The sequence below is a fragment of the Procambarus clarkii genome, chromosome 14 (assembly GCF_040958095.1).
Source record: "Procambarus clarkii isolate CNS0578487 chromosome 14, FALCON_Pclarkii_2.0, whole genome shotgun sequence".
In the NCBI taxonomy this organism is placed as follows: domain Eukaryota; kingdom Metazoa; phylum Arthropoda; class Malacostraca; order Decapoda; family Cambaridae; genus Procambarus; species Procambarus clarkii.
In genome coordinates this window covers 32,991,494-33,012,429 of record NC_091163.1, presented here as the reverse complement: position 1 = coordinate 33,012,429, position 20,936 = coordinate 32,991,494, and the positions used below count along the sequence as shown (strand labels likewise).

At 47.3% G+C, this 20,936-nt stretch overlaps 1 protein-coding gene across 3 annotated transcripts in view; it reads right to left on the bottom strand.

Moving 5' to 3' along the window:
• Positions 1–20,936, bottom strand: part of LOC123772840 (uncharacterized) — a 158,977-nt gene that overhangs the window by 95,002 nt on the left and 43,039 nt on the right. For 2 of the 3 annotated variants that reach the window (XM_069324435.1, XM_069324434.1), the window contains exon 2: positions 5,237–5,307. The exons of the other annotated variant lie outside the window; for it this stretch is intronic. In XM_069324435.1, the coding sequence (XP_069180536.1) occupies positions 5,237–5,242 (6 nt within the window). In that variant the 5' untranslated portion in view covers positions 5,243–5,307. The remainder of the gene's footprint in view (positions 1–5,236; positions 5,308–20,936) is intronic. 3 annotated transcript variants of the gene reach the window in all.

Sequence of the window (20,936 nt, the reverse complement as noted above, 5' to 3'; positions counted from 1 at the left end):
GAAGAAGCCAGGACAGCCATAAAACACTAAGGAGGGGGGGGGGGGCCCACTGGTCAGACTCATATGCAACAACTGGAGGAACCGAATCGAATGCCTCCGTCGCCACCCCGGAAGGGGCAACCCCCAAAACTTCCCGAGTCTCAGAATCCTCTAAACTACCTTCCCCCTCCCTGACCACGAAGCCCACAGACACTCCAGTGCCGGAAGCAAGGAGGAAGGGGGACCAGAATGAACCACAGCAGAGGAAGAACAAGGGGGTGCGGACTGAACCAAGGCCGAAACAACCAACATCCCCAAGTCCGGGTCCCTTCAAGCAAAGCAGGGTAGCCTCGGGGCATCCGGGGAAGCAATCAACCTAGCATGTTGCAGCAACCTAAACCTAGCCCCTCATGCCTGAGAGATGGGTGGACAGTGCTTCGGATTCGTAGTCCTGAGGTTCCGGGTTCAATCCCCAGTGAAGACGGAGACAAATGGGCAAAATGTTTCTTTCACCCTGATACCCATGTTACCTAGCAGTACCTGGGAGTTGGACAGCTGCTATGAGCTGCTTCCTGGGGGTGGAGGCCTGGTCGAGGATCGTGTGACACTAAGTCCCGAAATCCTCTCAAAATAACTTCAAGATAGCATGCAACGCCTGAGCCACCTGCACCTGGATAGTGTCATCAGTGGATTGGGTAAAGTGAGTCACAAACAAGCAAAAACGCTCGCAAGACTCCGGGTTGAAGGTGTCACCAACCCAACAGGCAGCATAACGGAGGCAGAAACAATGATTGCCGCCCTGAGACAAGGAGACAGAGTAACCCTCAAACTCACACAAGGCGAGAGGGGACCCAGGGGTCACATCCATTGAGCCCCTTGCACCCTCGCGGGATTTCCCAGGGGCCCTTAGACTGTTATCGCAAAGGGTAAGCCCAGGCAGGGTATTGCTAACCGGCGCCCATGTCTATCAAACAAACTTCTAAAACTGAACCCCCCGGGACGTGTCCACTCACGGGGGCCAAGCAAGGGGGTACCACCGAACATAGGAGGTCTAGACCCTAAGATAACTCGGGGTAGGGGAACAAAAGCAGAACCCCCACAAGGCACAAACAAAAATGAAAAGAAAAGCCCCGCAAGAGGACAACGTACCCAGGAGGAAAAAAGCTGGCCACTGTAATAGGTGAAAACCAGCTGCGCAGTACCCTGCACCCCTACCAGTGCAAAAACTACCACTTACCCCCAAGGTAAACAAGAGAGGAAACTGTGCAACACACTCGGGGCGGTCAATCACCGAGCAGCAAAAGACCAACAGGGGTAGACCCCAAGGTGACTTGTGGAAGATAAACCCAAGCCCCAAGGGCAGTACTTACAGGGTACTCAGGGAAGGAAACCCTAAGCACATGTAGCTTGAGTACCTGTGAATATTACTCCCAGCTCGCACGCCACCATAAGAGCAGTACTGGACACAAGGCACAGTACAACACATGAGAGAATCTGTAGCTGGAGCCGCACGACCGAGCCACAATCACATCAGCCGAGAACTGACAGGTGGTTAGCCAGCGCGATGGGTCTGCGGCTCCCTCTTCCCCCTCCCGGAGGGGGGGGGGGGGGGGCAGCTGCGCAGAAAAGTGGCGCAGCAAGTGTGACGTCATGCTTGTTTTTCAATTGGGGGAGTTCTGTTTACTTGTTAGTTTTCTGTAGTCGTTTTAACCAGATTAGGGGTTTGTGTTGGGGTGCCTACCTTTCTGGGTGCCCGGCCCGGTTGATGGCAGACATAGAATGTTCCACACAATAAATAAAGTATGTAAAATAAAATAATAAAATAAAATAAAGTAAAATAAAATAGACTTGGGAATAAAGTATGCAATATATTATAATCTGGAAGAAAATAAGGAGGCTGAAGCAGTTGAAAAACCTGACTTCAGGAGAGGACATTATGGCGACCTTAGAATTTTTTTAGCGAGTATTGTACAGACTTGTTGCTAGGCAAGGAAGTAAATGAGATGTATGTCAAATTTTGTGAAATATATGATAAAGGCACAAAAATATTTATACCAAAACAGAGATGCAGAACTAGGGAACAGGACTGGTTCAACAGAAATTGCGAGAGTGCCAGAGACCAAAAGACACAAAAATGGAATCAATATAGGAAGAGGCCAAACCCCCAAATATACCAGCGATACAAAGATGCGAGAAACAACTACACGGCAGTGAGGAGAGAGGCAGAAAGAAATTTTGAAAAAGGGATTGCAGACAAATGTAAAACATAACCAGCTCTATTCTATAAATTCATAAACAACAAATTGCAGGTAAAGGATAATCTTCAGAGGTTGAAAATGGAAAAAAAATCCATGGAAAATGAAAAGAAAATGTGTGAAACATTAAACAAAAAGTTCCAAAGTGTGTTTGTACAAAATGAAATCTTCAGGGAACCAGACACAATATGAATTCCAGAGAACAACATAGAGCACATAGAGGTGTATAGAGATGAAGTGGAAAAAATGCTCAAGGAGCTAAGTAAGAACAAAGCAGTTGGTCCAGATGGAGTTTCACCATGGGTTCTGAGAGAATGTGCACCTGAGCTCAGCATTCCACTTCAACTGATTTTTCAGGCATCCCTGTTTACAGGAGTTATAGCTGATGTGTTGAAAAAGGCTAACAAAGTTCCAATCTACAAAAGTGGCAGCAGGGAAGACCCCCTTAACCCTTAAGCTGCTGAGGGGTCCTGAGGAGATTTACACCCCTGTGCACAAGAAAAAAAAATTATAAAAAATTATTTCGTCTTCTGAAAATGTTATTTTGTGTTCCCTGAGCATAGGGAAAACAAAAAATTGTAGGTTACATATTTTGGCCGCAATAGGCCGAGGAAGTCTGGCAAAATGTGAGTGTTGACAGAGCAGTCGTCAGAGTCGGCCAGCGTCACCCGAGCTGACAGGTGGGAGTTGCCACAAAAATATTATTACCAAATTATTTCAATGTTTCTGAATCATTTTTTCTTAGTTTTTTTGCAGTAATATTATTCAATAGTGTGTAGTGTGATAGATTTATATAATAAAAGGAGTGAATCATCGCTATACTGAAAAGTATGGTGTGCATATTAGTGATTCAATTATTATGTTCATAAAACAATAAACAAATAGTTTTACTGTTATTACACTCTATACATAGGTTATATAGAAATATCTGCATGTTTTATTCACAATAACGAACCACTAAGTTGGTATTATGAGTCGAAAAGCAATGAGAAGTGACCGACACACACCAGCCAGCCACTCGTTGCCACTCCCTCAACAACGCCTCACTCGCCCACTTTCTCCTCCCACCATCCTGTTTTTTATTTTATTCACTATATACAGACATTATAAGTATCTACATGTTTTGTTCACCACAACTGTACAGCTAAGCTGATATAGTTAGTTCAGGCACTAAGAGACGTCGCTACGCACAGTCAGCTGGCGGCTGCCTCCCTCACCCATTCAAGGTCAGGTGCACTAAAATTTCTCCCCCAACAATACTGTTTGCAGTGTTATTACACTATATACGCACATTATATAAGTATCTACATTTGTGTTCACAATAGAGAACCACTGAGCTGGTATGATGAATGCAGACAATAACAGGTGACCACACCTTAGTTGCACATATAATATTCTTTATGTGGTCCTATCACCTGAGGACCACATAAAGAATATTGTGCGAGGAGCCTATGCCACGCTTTCTAACTTCAAAATTGCTTTTAAATACATGGATGGCGATATACTAAAGAAATTGTTCACGACTTTTGTTAGGCCAAAGCTAGAATATGCAGCGGTTGTGTGGTGCCCATATCTTAGGAAGCACATCAACAAACTGGAAAAGGTTCAAAAACACGCTACTAAGTGGCTCCCAGAACTGAAGGGCAAGAGCTACGAGGAGAGGTTAGAGGTATTAAATATGCCAAAACTAGAAGACAGAAGAAAAAGAAGTGATATGATCACTACATACAAAATAGTAACAGGAATTGATAAAATCGATAGGGAAGATTTCCTGAGACCTGAAACTTTAAGAAGAGGTCATAGATATAAACTAGCTAAACACAGATGCCGAAGAAACATAAGAAAATTCACTTTCACAAACAGAGTGGTAGACGGTTGGAACAAGTTAGGTGAGAAGGTGGTGGAGGCCAAGACCGTCAGTAGTTTCAAAGCGTTATATGACAGAGAGTGCTGGGAAGACGGGACACCACGAGCGTAGCTCTCATCCTGTAACTACACTTAGGTAATTACTTAGGTAATTACACCATTTGAAGACCGTGACCACACGGTCTTCAAGGAATGGTCAAATGGTTGTTAGAATTTAAGCCAAGCAAATGTAATGTAATGAAGATAGGTGTAGGGAGCAGGAGGCCAGTTACAAGGTATCATTTGGGAGATGAAATTCTACACGAGTCAGAGAGAGAGAGAAAGACCTGGGGGGTTGATATCACGCCAGACCTGTCACCTGAAGCCCATATCAAGAGGATAACATCAGCAGCATATGCCAGGTTGGCTAACATAAGAACGGCATTTAGACACTTGTGCAAAGAATCATTCAGAAACTTTGTATACCACCTATGTCAGACCAATCCTGGAGTATGTAGCCCCAGCATGGAGTCCATATCTAGTCAAGCATAAGACCAAGCTGGAAAAAATTCAAAGGTTTGCCACCAGACTAGTACCCGGGCTGAGAGGTATGAGCTACGAGGAGAGGCTACGGTAAAACGTTATCTTTTAGGTCCACTTGTGAGTTTTCCTGGTAAAATGGTAATACCATTTGATCGAAGTGGTCCACACCTTTCATGAACTTATTGTACCATGCAGCCTAGTGGTGAGAAAGAGAGCCTCATGGCGCGCAGTTTGAAACAAACCCAAAGTAAATCGGATTAAAATTGAATTTTATACAAATATTTTTTTCAGGACATCGTTTTATGTTCACATCGCGGAAGCGGGTAGGCGAAACAGGACTCCAGGTGATGTCCTGATCCGCACAAAGTGTTAATATAAACATCATGATTAATATGCTCACCATCACTAGTTAGTGATTGCCATCATTAGTTAATGTAAACATTATGATTAATATGCTCACCATCACTAGTTAATGAAAACATAAAAAATACACTCATCATCACTAGTTAATGTAAACATCATGATTAATACGCTCACCCATCACTAGTTAATGACATCAGCATGACATCAGAACATACACACAGGTAGTACAGTAGGAATAAAGTTCTCCTTACCATCATTAATGGGCAGCAGTTGTGTTTGCTATCGTCCTTGGTAGCCGAGCAGAGACTGGAAGCAGTATTACCTATTAGGAGAAAATAAAAACAAAAAAAGCATTGAATGCAATGAAACACCATTTTCTCGGAGAGACCTGGAGGCATTTCCAGAGCTATACTGGCCTGATTTGTATATAATAGACCGTGGCAACAGTCAATCAATGGAGTTCTAAGTCTACCGGGGACCAGCACCAGAACCTGGCCCACTCAGAGAAGCACGAGGAGCAATGGCCTATAGACACCCCGGTGTAGTTGGAAGCAGTCTATATCTGCCATCTACCAGGTCAGGCACCCTAGAAAGGTAGGAATCCCAAAACAACCTACAGCTGGTGGAAAATTGCTAAACGAAAGCCAAATGAGCAAACAGAACTCCCCAATCAGAAAACAAGCAAACAAGTATGATGTTACCACAGCCGCTGTGCCACTGTCTGTGCAACTCCCCCTTCACTGGGAGGGGAATGGGGAGACCCAGACCCACCGTGCCGGCTACCCAACCCCAGTTCAACAGCTGAATATAAAAAATGTGAAAAACTGTCAACCAGAGGGATGCGGGGGAGCCTTCAGGTCTCACCCAGAAAATGACATTTCATTACATTTAATGCTGGTTTTCTGTGGAGAGCTCCCTTTGGCTCCCTGGAGCTACCTAACCAAAGATAAAGGAAAAGAGGGGACTTACCCGGGAGGCACCCGCCACTTGCTCCTTAACCCGAAGTAGAGGTAACTGCCTGCAACCCGTGACCCAAGGCTACTCATGTCCAAGAAGGGCCCGGAACATTAACGAGGTACCGTGCGGCCCGGACCCTGTTCGACCTCCAAAATCCCCATGCCTGAATGTCAGCACAAGACATATTAACAAAAACAGCAGCCAAAGCCACAAACTTATGAACGCCATGGGCACAGGGATAGACCACAGGCTGGCTGGAACGAATAATCTTGCAGATGACCTGAGAGACCCGCGCCCTGGAACAGTGAAAAAGTCTCATTCTTCCCTAGAAAAGAAGGAGGCGGCTGCAAACAAACAAAACGACCACCAGGATCGAAAGAGCAGAAACCCCTGCGTCGGAGGAGAGCATGAAGTACCCCGACCCGACCCCCAGAGGCCAATGCCAACGAGAAAAGAGCCATAGAAAAACAGCCCTGAACCGACCACCACAAACCAAGGAAAAGAGAGAAAAGAGAGCACCCAGTCCAACGACCAGGATGGCTCAGGCGGCTCATGAGCAGGCCGGAGGTGAAACAATGCCCGAGAAAGCTTGCGGAATGGAACAGAAATGCCATCCACCCCGAACGCAAGCTGAAGCAGCTCCGTCAGCGCTGCAAGATACGAGGCGACACAATTTGGCATAAGATGACAGTCCTGTAGCAACCAAGAGAGAACGGACAATACAACCCGATCAGAAATCGAAGACAACCTACGAAGAGTCAAGAAGTGCCGAAAAGACTGCCAGGAAACTTCATACTGCCGCTGAGATGAAACTCGCAGGTGGGACACCAACAATGAAGCCACCTGATCACCATACAAGTTGTGATAAACCCACGTCAAAAAGACCAGATGCAAAGATCGAAGGTGAAGATCGAACTAGCCACATACCGGACCGGATCGATCTGCTGAAAGAGGCAGAGCCGCAGGAAGACCCTCTGGGTCGGACACCGAGCAAACAGTGCCAGAAACCAAGGCTGGGCCGGCCACCAATGGGCCAACAAGCCTACTCTTCCCTGGTAAGTCTCCAAGCGAGCAAGGACCTAGAGCAACAACGGAACCTGGGGGAAGGGGGGGAGGAAGAGGTACAGGTAATTCTATCTAGACCAGTCCAGTCGAAAGGCATCGACCCTGACGGCCTTGCAATTGGGGCAAGGGCGCCGCATAAACCAGAAGACGCCTCGACCAAGCCGACACGAAGAGGTTCACGTCTGGGCGCCCGTACATCCGGCAGATCCAACAGAATGAGTCAGCGTCGATTGTCCATTCCATGGACATGGGAATGAAATGGAACAGGCTGTCCACCAGGATGTTGGACACTCCACGGACATGAACCGCCAGGAGAGCCAAACCCTGAGAACTCACCAGATGAGTCACCCCAAAGCGACAAGCCCCAAAGGGCCAAGGACCTCATCAAACCAGCTCAGGTCAGGCAATGAACCACCGGGGAACTGTCCAAATGGAGACGAATTGTCGATCCACGAGCGACAAACAATCTGAAGCAAAAGTCACACCGCCACATACTCCTGCACCATGCTGTGGGCCCAACGGAAAGACGTACCTCACCGACCCTGGACAGCCTGGTGAGCACTGGTCACAAAGCCCCAGCCAAGAGATGACGCATCCGTAAACACATCGGGTAGGTGCCATGGCACTGAACCCCGAAAAACCAAAGAGGAAGCCAGCGACGCAGCAGATGACGCAAGGCCCCCCCCCTACCTTGAGGCTACCTTGAGGCTACCTTGAGGTGCTTCCGGGGCTTAGTGTCCCCGCTGCCCGGTCGTCGACCAGGCCTCCTGGTTGCTGGACTGATCAACCAGGTTGTTAGACGCGGCTGCTCGCAGCCTGACGTATGAGTCACAGCCTGGTTGATCAGGTAGATCCCCTCCCGGGATCCGAACCCAGTGATCGCGAGAGGTGGAAGGGACATCCCTGAAGGAACCAGAACATCCGCTGAAGCCAGATCTAACTCGACGGGTAGACCAGCCCGGCGAAGGTCAGACTCCCGCACAGCTGCTTGAGCAACCGATGAGCGACTTGAGTGACTTCCAAAAACAACCGAAGGCAGGACAGCAGCTGCAGCAACGCTGCAGGAGGGAGATACAAGGAAGCAGTCTGAGAGTCCCACACAAGACCCAGCCAAGTTCGAACATGAGAGGGAACCAAATGGGACTTTCTCCAGTTCACCAAGAACCCTAACCCGGCAAGCGGGGAAAGAACCAAATCCCTGGCGAGCAGACACACAGACCAGCTGGAATCCCAAACCAGCCTGTTGTCGAGGCAAGCCAGAACCCAAACCCCTAACAGAAGCAAATGAGTCACCGGGTAAGGTGTGTGAACACGCGAGGTGCCAGATTCAAGCTGAATGGAAGGCAACGAAAGCGGTAAGATTGTCGCCCCACGACAAAACTGAGTCAGTCCCTAAACCCCGGATGAATCGGTACTTACCAATATGCTTCCTGGAGGTCCAGGGACACCATTCTGGGACCGAGTGGTCATCTAAAAAGAGAGGCAAAAGACCCAGGGGCTCAGACAGGACAAGTGCAGAATGAACTGCAGGCCCGCACAGTCCCGTTTCAGAACTGGAAACAGGCAGGAAACCCACTGAAGAGACACCGTTGTTGCGACCACGCCCAAGCGAACCCACTCCAGGGTGACCCGACAGAGTGTGAGGGAGGAGGCCTGCCTTGCCAGCTCAATCCCCTTGATGGAAGAGGAACTGCCCAATGCTACCGTAGGCTGAACATAACGACCCGAAACGCCCACGAACAGTGGGACCAGGCGAGAGCAAACAGCGTGAGCCTCCCCCATCGCCCGTCAATGGGGTGAACAGCGAAAGCGCCGGCCCCAAATTTGGCAGTCCTGGCTTAAGACAACCGAAAGAACCCTGAGCCCTGGCACAACCCTTCTGGGCAGGACCGCCCTGGCCCCCGCACAGAGAAACTACAAGTCCGACATAGGTTGGCAACTAGACGAAGCAGCCTGCAGAAAATGTACAACAGCAGACTTTGCAAATAGCAACGGACAAAAATCGAAGAGCCAGAACCGAAGCGGATTCCAAAGAGTGGACAAACCATACCCACGCTGGATTTGGCACGTGCAGACAGGCACGCGCTTCTCGTCTCGCGTGCCAGACAGGCACGCGAGGCAAAAAAACAAATAACAGACACCGCTTCCATCAGAATCAGTGCAAACTTCAACAAGGCAGCCGAAGTCCGAGCCACCAAGGCAAGTGCATCTGACATACGCCCAGAAGCCAGCTCCTCCACATCCGCTTTGAGCCAATCTGAAGACAGCTCCAGCAGGAAAAGGAAGTGCAAGACCAAAGCCAAATGACAATGGGAGCGCAAATCCTCAGCAACTAGGGACGCCGAAAGGGAAGGGACCTGTATATGAAACTGCACCTGGCCGATACCACGAGGAAGCACAGGGGCAAACAAGCACACCTTGAGGTGCTCAAACTCGCCCCCCGGGTAAACCTGAACGATCATAATCAACTCCCGCCATTCAAGTGTGCGGGTAAGCTGCAAGGACCTCCCTCACCTCCCTAGGAGGAATTGTGGGAATCCGAAAACCTTTGGAAGGAGGGAACTGAGGAACCTAAAGAAACCCGGAACCGAACCCAGGGAGGAGTCGAACCCATATCAAACTCGTACAGTGAGGGGGATACGAAAACCCCTCTCCCTGTAACAAGCCCCGTGCCGAGGGTACCAACACCCAAGTGAGGTAAAACAGGGCCCAAGCCCCCCAAGTCAACTCCTCCCCAGCCCCAGGACCCAGGGCCGAGCTGCCCTCCAAACCCTCTGCCTCTGGAGAAAAGGTAGAGTCCAACAGAAAAGCAGTGAAGAAGGGGGGATCCGCTGGTGTGATCCGAAAGCCCTGGCAGGAGGAACAGGCTCGAATACCTCCGCCACCGATCCGGAAGAGGCAGTTCTTGAAGCCGACTGAGTATCACCACCAAGAAAACCCTGTCCCGACTCCGAAACCCTCAGATGTTTGGGAATCGGGAGCAAGGGAAGGGGAGCAGGATGAACCACAGCAGGGGAAGGACACGGGGACGCAGACGAAACCAAAGTCGAGATGACTAACATCCCCAAGACCAGGTCCCTATAACCCAAATGGGGCAGCCTCGGAGCATCCGGAAAGGCAACCAACTGAACGCATTGCAGCAACCTATACCTCGCATGCAACATGAAGCTGCCTGCACCCGAATATCAGTAACAGTGGACTGGGTGAACTGGAGTACATGCAAGGAACACCACTTGCAAGACTCTGGGTCAAATGTGTCATCGACCCAACAGGCAGCATGGCGAAGACAAAGACGATGAATGTCACCCTGAGACTAGGGGACAGAGCAACCTTCAAACTCGCATGAAGTAAGGTAGGACTCAGAAGTCTCTTCCATCGGACCAGTGAGGCCCAAAGGGAGTTTCCAGGGCCCTTTGGCTGACTGCTAAGGGAAGACCGGACAAGATACTGCTAACCAGTTATCCCAGAGCTACCAAGCAAACAAACTAAAAGCTGAACCCCTGCGACGAGTGCAATCACGGGGACCTAGCGGAGAGCCACCACAATAATACAAGTGGTCCAACAGCCACACCAGGCACACCCCCACCAGGCACCAGGCAAAACAAAACCAAAGAAAATAAACACCCTGCAAAAGCACAACGTCTTTAGGAGGAACAGAATGGCCGCTATGCATATGAACCCTGCCAGCAACGATGCTACCTCCTACCCAAGGCCAAACAGGGATAGGAAAACCCCAGCCGACCTCAAGGACAGGCAGTTACCAAGCAGCAAAAGAAGCCTGCGCAGATAGCCCCTGAAGAGCTTGTGGAAGGTAACCCCAAACTGCAAGGGCAGTACTTACAGGGCACTTAGGGAAGGGAACCCAAGGCACATGCAGCCCCAGTACTTCTGGAAAACACCTGGCTCGCACACCCCCACACTGCAGACCACAACCACAAGGCACAGCACTGTTCAAGGATTGCAGCAATTGTCAATAGACCCCCACCTAACACAACAGCCTCAGAACTGAGGTTGGGTAGCCAGTGTGGGGGTCTGGGGCTCACCCTTTCCCTTCGCAGGGAGGGGGGGGGGAGTTGCACAGACAGCGCCTAGGCGGCTATGGTGACATCATGCTTATTTGCTTGTTTTCTGATTGCGAAGTTCAGTTTGCTCGTTTGGCTTTCGGTTAGCAATTTTTTACCAGCTGTAGTTTGTTTTGGGATTCCTACCTTTCTGGGTGCCTGACCAGGTAGATGGCAGATACACAAACTTCTTCCAACTACTCGGGGAGTCTATAGGCCATTGCTCCTCGTGCCTCTCTGAGGGGGCCAGGGTCTGGTGCTGGTCCCTAGTAGGCTTAAAATTCCATCGATTGACTGTTGCCACGGTCTAATATATACACATCAGCTCGGTATAGCTCCAGGAAGCTGAAGGGACTCCTTACTCACAGGGGTAAGGAGGGTGGGCAGGAGTAAGGAGGGTGGGCACGAGTAAGGAGGGTGGGCAGGAGTAAGGAGGAAGGGCAGGAGTAAGGAGGGTGGGCAGGAGTAAGGAGGGTGGGCAGGAGTAAGGAGGAAGGGCAGGAGTAAGGAGGGAGGGCAGGAGTAAGGAGGGAGGGCAGGAGTAAGGAGGGTGGGCAGGAGTAAGGAGGAAGGGCAGGAGTAAGGAGGGAGGGCAGGAGTAAGGAGGGTGGGCAGGAGTAAGGAGGAAGGGCAGGAGTAAGGAGGGTGGGCAGGAGTAAGGAGGAAGGGCAGGAGTAAGGAGGGAGGGCAGGAGTAAGGAGGGTGGGCAGGAGTAAGGAGGAAGGGCAGGAGTAAGGAGGGAGGGCAGGAGTAAGGAGGGTGGGCAGGAGTAAGGAGGAAGGGCAGGAGTAAGGAGGGTGGGCAGGAGTAAGGAGGGTGGGCACGAGTAAGGAGGGTGGGCAGGAGTAAGGAGGAAGGGCAGGAGTAAGGAGGGTGGGCAGGAGTAAGGAGGAAGGGCAGGAGTAAGGAGGGAGGGCAGGAGTAAGGAGGGTGGGCAGGAGTAAGGAGGAAGGGCAGGAGTAAGGAGGAAGGGCAGGAGTAAGGAGGGAGGGCAGGAGTAAGGAGGGTGGGCAGGAGTAAGGAGGAAGGGCAGGAGTAAGGAGGGAGGGCAGGAGTAAGGAGGGTGGGCAGGAGTAAGGAGGAAGGGCAGGAGTAAGGAGGGAGGGCAGGAGTAAGGAGGGTGGGCAGGAGTAAGGAGGAAGGGCAGGAGTAAGGAGGAAGGGCAGAAGTAAGGAGGGAGGGCTTGAGTAAGGAGGGAGGGCAGGAGTAAGGAGAGAGGGCTTGAGTAAGGAGGGAGGGCAGGAGTAAAGAGGGAGGGCAGGAGTAAAGAGAGAGGGCAGGAGTAAGGAGAGAGGGGAGGAGTAAGGAGAGAGGGCAGGAGTAAGGAGAGAGGGCAGGAGTAAGGAGAGAGGGCAGGAGTACAGAGAGAGGGCAGGAGTAAGGAGGGAGGGCAGGAGTAAGGAGAGAGGGCAAGAGTACAGAGAGAGGGCAGGAGTAAGGAGAGAGGGCAGGAGTAAGGAGAGAGGGCAGGAGTAAGGAGAGAGGGCAGGAGTAAGGAGAGAGGGCAGGAGTAAGGAGAGACGGCAGGAGTAAGGAGAGAGGGCAGGAGTAAGGAGAGAGGGCAGGAGTAAGGAGAGACGGCAGGAGTAAGGAGGGAGGGCAGGAGTACAGAGAGAGGGCAGGAGTAAGGAGAGAGGGCAGGAGTAAGGATAGAGGGCAGGAGTAAGGAGAGAGGGCAGGAGTAAGGAGGGAGGGCAGGAGTAAGGAGAGAGGGCAGGAGTAAGGAGAGAGGGCAGGAGTAAGGAGAGAGGGCAGGAGTAAGGAGAGAGGGCTTGAGTAAGGAGGGAGGGCAGGAGTAAGGAGAGAGGGCTTGAGTAAGGAGAGAGGGCTTGAGTAAGGAGGGAGGGCAGGAGTAAGGAGAGAGGGCTTGAGTAAGGAGGGAGGGCAGGAGTAAGGAGGGAGGGCAGGAGTAAGGAGAGAGGGCAGGAGTAAGGAGGGTGGGCAGGAGTAAGGAGGGAGGGCAGTAGTAAGGAGGGAGGGCAGGAGTAAGAGGGAGGGCAGGAGTAAGGAGGGAGGGCAGGAGTAAGGAGAGAGGGCAGGAGTAAGGAGAGAGGGCACGAGTAAGGAGAGAGGGCAGGAGTAAGGAGGAAGGGCAGGAATAAGGAGGGAGGGCAGTAGTAAGGAGGGAGGGCAGGAGTAAGGAGAGAGGGCACGAGTAAGGAGAGAGGGCAGGAATAAGGAGGGAGGGCAGTAGTAAGGAGGGAGGGCAGTAGTAAGGAGGGAGGGCAGGAGTAAGGAGGGAGGGCAGGAGTAAGGAGGAGGGCAGGAGTAAAGAGGGAGGGCAGGAGTAAGGAGAGAGGGCAGGAGTAAGGAGGAAGGGCAGGAATAAGGAGGGAGGGCAGTAGTAAGGAGGGAGGGCAGGAGTAAGGAGAGAGGGCACGAGTAAGGAGAGAGGGCAGGAATAAGGAGGGAGGGCAGTAGTAAGGAGGGAGGGCAGGAGTAAGAGGGAGGGCAGTAGTAAGGAGGGAGGGCAGGAGTAAGAGGGAGGGCAGGAGTAAAGAGGGAGGGCAGGAGTAAAGAGAGAAGGCAGGAGTAAGGAGGAAGGGCAGGAGTAAGGAGGGTAGACAGGAATAAGGAGAGATGACAGGAGGAAATGAATTAATCCGTTCCTGACTACCCAAAAACTTCACTTCAAACTAAATTTTATACCTAATTCATCCAAATCTACACTACAAAAGTATGGCCAAGTTATTACTTACCCTTGCTGATGACTGCTGTTGGCGTATGGAAGATAGTAAGGAGATGGGAGGAGGAGAGGTGTTACTGTTTGGAAGGGAAGTCCCCTTCCATTATAACATCAGGCAGTGAAGATTTTTCTGGAGTGCTCTCTCTGGCACGTTTTGCCTGCATACCACTTGGTCCGGGTTGTGGCTCACTGCTTGATTTTCTCACAACTAAATGTTCCATTTAAGATCGTTTTCCCCTTCTTTGCAACACTTGTCTGCAGTGAGGCATCACATTGTCATTGAAACACAGCAGTGGGACCCAAGCACCCACACAACACTGGGATCCAAGCACCCACACAACACTGGGACCCAAGCACCCCCACACAACACTGGGACCCAAGCACCCACATGCTTACAAATGATCTCTTGTTTTTCCTCTTTGGTCATTCTCACATGTGATTTCTTGCCTTGAACCTTACCACTGGCTTTCTTGGGACCCATGGCGAGATATATAATAACAACTTTTATGCTCATATGACCAAAAATTCGACAAAAAATGTAAATCCTTGTGAAGAATTCAGGCGGGATAGTCACTGGGCACGAGGCACTGGTAAACTGAGGCGTGATCGCCGTGCCACCACGCGCTAGGTCGGCCCGTACACGTCTCAACACACTCGTAACCTGATGCAATTCTCGTATCCCGATGAAAATTTTCCGATCAAATCGGGCTCATAACCCGAAAAGCTCGTAAACAGAGACGCTCGTAATCCAGGGTTTCACTGTATTGGGTGTTTTACCCCTCACACCTTTAATTAAAGTTAGTCAAAAGTTATTTGTAATTTTGCCCGAAATGCTTTGTATAATAGTGACTTCATTAGTATGTGTAACGCCTGTCCCTTCAATTGTATATTACTCTTATGTTCTTTGTACGAACATTTTTTTAATAAACATTATTATTATTATTATTTACACACAGAAAATCCCACTAACATGATATACATTAATAAGAAAATCCACTTGGGCTGTGAGGCAATGCAAATATTCGAACCCCAGTTGGAAACAGCCCCAACTATAGGATGGGTTAACCCAAGTATCGCGTTTCCAAAGGGGTAGCCCATGTTGGAAAAGATGAACGCCAAAAGAATATTGTTGAAAACATCTTGATAACTTATTAAACCAAAATTATTTATTAGTCAGAAGAAAGACAGAAATGTGATCTATATATAAAACCTCAACCAGACAAATATTTTAAGTAAAACCCAAGATATTTGTAGTTGTATAAAAGTGGCAGTTTTCATCGCTCGTCAAGCTCAAAACCTGCAGTATTCATCTCAGAACAATGCCTATTTCACGTAGATTCTTTAACCCTTAAAGTGCGCATCACGTCATATGACGTGTTGGACGTTGTTCCAGTCAACTGCGCATCACGTCATATGATGTGTTGGAGTACTACGCGGCCCACGGACACACGGGGTTCACCACACCTTCATCAGGGCTCTTGTAAACAGACGCCATTTAAAAAAAAAATCGTGGGCCAAACTCCCGGGTGTTATTGGCCTCAGTATTGAGTGAGCAACCAAGCCTGACACACGCAGCATGAGCTAACAGCACTGCTGTTCAGCTTGTGACCACAGCATCGCCTAAAAATGTCAAAATATACTTGTTCATGCTATTATGTAGCGATGATATTATTACAGAAGACCCCTGACTGTGATAAAACTGACCAGGGTTCTGATAATAGCAGGATTGTGGTGATATTTAGCGCTGTGCGCCATGGAGGGAGGAGTAATGCTGTGGGAGGGGGTCTGGTGGCGATGTCTTCTGACTGTGTGTGGCCACCTTTTAATGACTGCACTCAGCATACCAGCTTAGTGGTTCGCTATGGTGAACACAAATGTAGATACTTATATATAACGTGTGTATAGAGGGCATAAACAGCAAGAGAAGGTTTGGAGCCGCCATTTTGGTGAGGGCGGTGGCGTCGTCTGCATGACGCCACCGTGCAGACGACGGTGTTGTTTACTGGTTACCACGATGGTTTTTAGGCACCATACCAGTTTATTTGTACAAGTATGGTGAATAAAACAGGTAGATATTTATATATAATGTGTGTATATAGCATAATAACACCACACAGTACTGTTGGAGGAGAAATATTAGTGCGTCTGGCCTTGAGGGCGGCAGCCATCAGCTGACTGTGTGAGGTCCTACGTCTTTGTACCTTTACTCACCATACAAGCTTAGATGTACAGTTATGGTGAACAAAACATGTAGATACTTATATATAAAGTCTGTATATAGTGAATTATAGCAAAAACATTATTGTGGGAGGAGAATGTGGGTGAGTCAGATGACTGGAGGGAGGGCGGGAGTGGCTGGCAGGTACACGGCGGTCACTCCTCGTTACTTTTTGACTCATAATAGCTACTTAGTGGTTCGTTATAGTGAACAAAACATGCAGATACTTATATATAACCTGTGCTTATAGTGTAATAACCGACAAAGTATTTGTTCACTGATTGATGAACATAATTGAATCAACAATATGCACACCATATTTTTGAGTACAGCAATGATTCACTCATTTTATTATATAAATATATCAAACTAAACACTATTGAATAATATTATAGCAAAAAACTATGAAAAATCAGAGACATTGAAATAATTAGGTAATTATCTCTTTGTGGCAACTCCGGCCTGACAGCTGGCGAGCAACAGACCGTCTGGGACGCATGCTGAGTCAGCGCCTATAATTTGCCAGACTTCCCCGCCCTATAGCGGGCAATATATGCTACTTACGATTTTTTATTATTTTTCCCGTGATCAGTGAACACAAATTAACAGGTTGGGAAGAAAAAATAATTTTTTTTTTCAAAATAACATGCGCCTGTGGGGATGACAGTATATTAAACCTCGAGCATGTTAACCCTTAAACTGCGCATGGCGTATATATACGCCCTGAGTAACATGTCCCATGGTGCGCATGGCGTATATATACGCCATAGGGTGCCAGGCCTGATTCAAATGGCCCGCGGCTACACGGGGTTCACAGTAGCTTCCTCAGGGCTATTGTAAACAGATGCCATTTTGAAAAAAAATCGTGGGCAATATTCTCAGGTGTGAGAGGCACAGTACTGTTGGAGCAACCAAGGCCGGCGCACGCAGCATGAGCGAACAGCATTGATGTTCAGCTTGTGACCACAGCATCGCCGAAAAATGTCAAAATAAATATATAATTGTTATTATTTAGTGATGACAATATTACAGATGACCAATGACTGTGATATAAATAACCAGGGTTGTGATAATAGCAGGATTGTTGTAATAATTAGCGCTGTGGGAGGAGTGATGCTGAGAGACGGAGGGAGACAGCATCGTTTACTAACTGTGTGGCCACCTGTTATTGTTTGCATTCACCATACCAGGTCAGTGGTTCTCTATGGTGAACACAAATGTAGATACTTATATATAATGTGTGTATTAGTGTAATAACAGCAAAAGGATTATGCTGGGAGGAGCCATATGGGTGACGGAGGTGACGTCGTCTGCACGATTTGTCTAGCTGTTTAGAGGGTGGCCACTATGCTCTTTGGGCGCACTACAAGCTTAGGTGTACAGTTACGGTGCATAAAACATGTAGATATTTATATATAATATGTGTATAGAGGGTAATAACACTGCAAAAGGTATTGTTGGGGGAGATAGTTTAGTGCGTGTGACCTTGAAAGAGTGAGGGAGCCGCCAGCCGCCATCTGTGTATAGCGACGACTCTTAGTGCCTGAACTAACTATATCAGCTTGGCTGTACAGTTGTGGTGAACAAAATATACACATACTTATATATAACGTCTGTATATAGTGTAATAACACCACAACTGGTATTGTTGGGGGAGAAAGTTTAGTGCGTGTGACCTTGAATGAGTGAGGGAGCCGCCATCTGTGTATAGCGACGACTCTTAGTGCCTGAACTAACTATATCAGCTTAGCTGTACAGTTGTGGTGAACAAAATATACACATACTTATATATAACGTCTGTATATAGTGTAATAACACCACAAATGGTATTGTTGGGGGAGAAAGTTTAGTGCGTGTGTTGAGGGAGTGGCAGCGAGTGGCTGGCTGGTGTGTGGCAGTAACTCCTCGTTGCTTTTCGACTCTCAATACCAACTTAGTGGTTCGTTCTGGTGACCAAAACATGCAGATACTTCTATATAACCTGTGTATAGAGTGTAATAGCAGCAAAACTATTTGTTCATTGTTTTATAAACATAATAATTGAATCACTAATATGCACATCATACTTTTGAGTATAGCGATTATTAACCACTTTTATTATATAAATATATTACAATACACACTATTGAATAATATTACTGCAAAAAAACTAAGAAAAAATCAATCGGAGACATTGAAACAATTAGGTAATAATATCTTTGTGGCAACTCCCATCTGTCAACGCGGGTGACGCTGACCGGGTCTGACGACCGCTCTGTCAACGCCCACTTTTTGCCAGATTTCCTCGGTCAATTGCGCCCAAAATATGTCACCTACGATTTTTTTTTTATTTTTTCCGTGCTCAGGGGACACAAATTAACATGTTTAGAAGACGAAAAAAAAATTTTGAATTTTTTTTTTCTTGCGCACAGGGGTGTAAATGTCCCAAGGACCCCTGAGCAGTGTAAGGGTTAAGGGTTAATAAATACTGTATAAGAGTTTTATATGTCGCAATAAAGATAGAAATATAAGCTTCATTTTAAGTACCCTAGCAAGTGCATATTTAAATTTAAAGTAAAGATAAGTGTACTTTTATAATAGCCGAGCTCCAACCCCGGACAGATCGATCGAAGGAGCAGCTCTCACTCTCAGAACAATGTTTAATTCACGTGAAATCGTTAATAAACATATATGTTTTATATGCCTCAAGAAAGATAGGAAAATAAGGCACATTTTAAACACTTTACCATAGACATAATTAAAGTTCTAATGAAGATTCATGTGTTTTAATAATCGCCGAGCTCCGACCCTCGCACAGACTGATCGACAGAGCAACTCTCTCTCAGAACAATGTCTATTTTACGTAAATTCGTTAATAAACACAAATGTTTTATATGTCTTAAGAAAGCTAGAAATATAAGCTTCATTTTAAATACAATACAATATAAATATTTAAAGTTCAAATAAAGATACAGTGGAACCTCTATTAACGAGTGGCTCTATTAACGAGTTTTTCCAGTAACGAGCAAGCCACTCGCAGCAAATTTGTCTCTATTGACGAGCTCGCCTCTATTAACGAGTGAAACCACATGGCGCTTCCTAGCGTCTCGCGGGTTCTCGCAAATTCTCGGACGCCTCCGACGCCAGTGTTGTTGTTGTATCGCACACGACAAGCATCGCTCTGGATTTATTTGAGCTTTTCTTTGGGTTTTTAGTGGTTTTGCGACTACAATTTGTAACACACGATGTCTCCAAAGAAGCTGCTTGCTAAAGATAGTGTTGTCAAGAGGAAGAAAGACACAATTACTGTGGATTTAAAGAAGGAAATTATAGCAAAGCATGAGTGTGGTGTCTGTGTGATTGATCTCACAAGGAAGTATGGCAGGTCCTCATCAACAATTAACACCATTAGTAAGGGAATGAGGAGGTAAGGGAGGATGCTGCCTCTTCCACTGAGATCAGGGAAGTGTTTGGAATGTTTGAAAAGGTGAACACATTCTTGGAAAAGCTGCCCTGATAAAGCAGTGACAACCCGGTGTGTGAAAATGTTTAATTAATTTATCACTTTGTGATAACACTTTATGAAAGTGTTATCACTTTCGCAGGTATATGTCACTTGAACGTAACACACTTTTTTTCTCTTGAATGCACACAAACACCGCGCTCAAGCGTCATTTGAGCAAATAATTCTATAAAATCCAATTCTTATCCGATCGACTTGGGGATTGTATACATGTTTGCCATGAAATTTCTGTTTTCTTTAATAACCACATTGCCTATTTGAGAAAACGGCATTGTATTGTATCTTCGTGGTAAGACTATTATATTGTTGACACAACGAGTGTAATCAACGTAGTTTTTTATTTGGTGCTGGTCTAACGCATCCTTGTGTGACATTTGAAATGAAATTTGGGTGAAATTCCCAAGAAGAGAGAGTCCGCCTGACTCAGAGGTGGATTCTCCTTCCACACCATAACCCCTCTCCTCCTTCCCACCTCTCCATCGTCTCCCTCAAGCCAGCAACTACTCTTCATAAGGTAAAGTAAATATTAAAACACTACAACAAAACATTTAAATTTACATGTGCAGTATTATATTTACATAAAAAAAAGTCATACAAGTATGGATGTTTTTGGGAGTGGAACGGATTAAATTTATTTCCTTTATTTTAAATGGGGAAATTTGTTTCCAAAGACGAGTTTTCCACGTAACGAGCTCGGTGCCAGAACGGATTAAACTCGTTAATAGAGGTTCCACTGTACATATGTTTTTATAGTGGCGTTCAGTAGCTTGTCGGGCATGGAGTACAGACGCATACGCACTTGCCAATATGTTGTGAAATTAACAAAGATACGCCAATAAAGCCTAAAATATTACATGCCTCCAGAAAGCCTGAGATATAATCGTTATTGTGAGTGCATCAAAGGAAATATATCATGTTGGAGACCAAAGATATAGCAATTTTAATTTAAGTTTTGACTCTCGCCTGGGCGAGAGATGGGGCGACTCTCGCCCCATCTATTGGATATTCTGTCCACCTAAAGACCCAAAATTACTCAAACCCTCCTAGCATTACGTAATTAATTAAGTACTGTAACCCCGCGATTATCCGGGATTCAAACATCCGGAAAACGCCCTTATACGGCCAAAATCGTGATCGGATAAAAATATCACAATATCCGGCCAAAATGGCCACAGGAACCGGATAAAAGCTGGTTTGGCCGGATGAAAATTCGGCCATACCGTATTAATCCCGTCTGTGGCTCTAGACGCATGGTGTAGGAGGGGGTGTGGTGGGTGGGTGGTGTCGGGAGGGTGGGAGGGGAGCGTCGGGAGAGACCACCTGGGTACAGGAATTACCATTAATTTTAGAACAATTAATCATAGCCAAAAACAAATGAAATAAGTACTAGTAATTATGTAATAACAAATAAATAAGTTTCCTAAAAGCAATGTGCACAGGCTGAAGTTTCCTTAAAAAATAT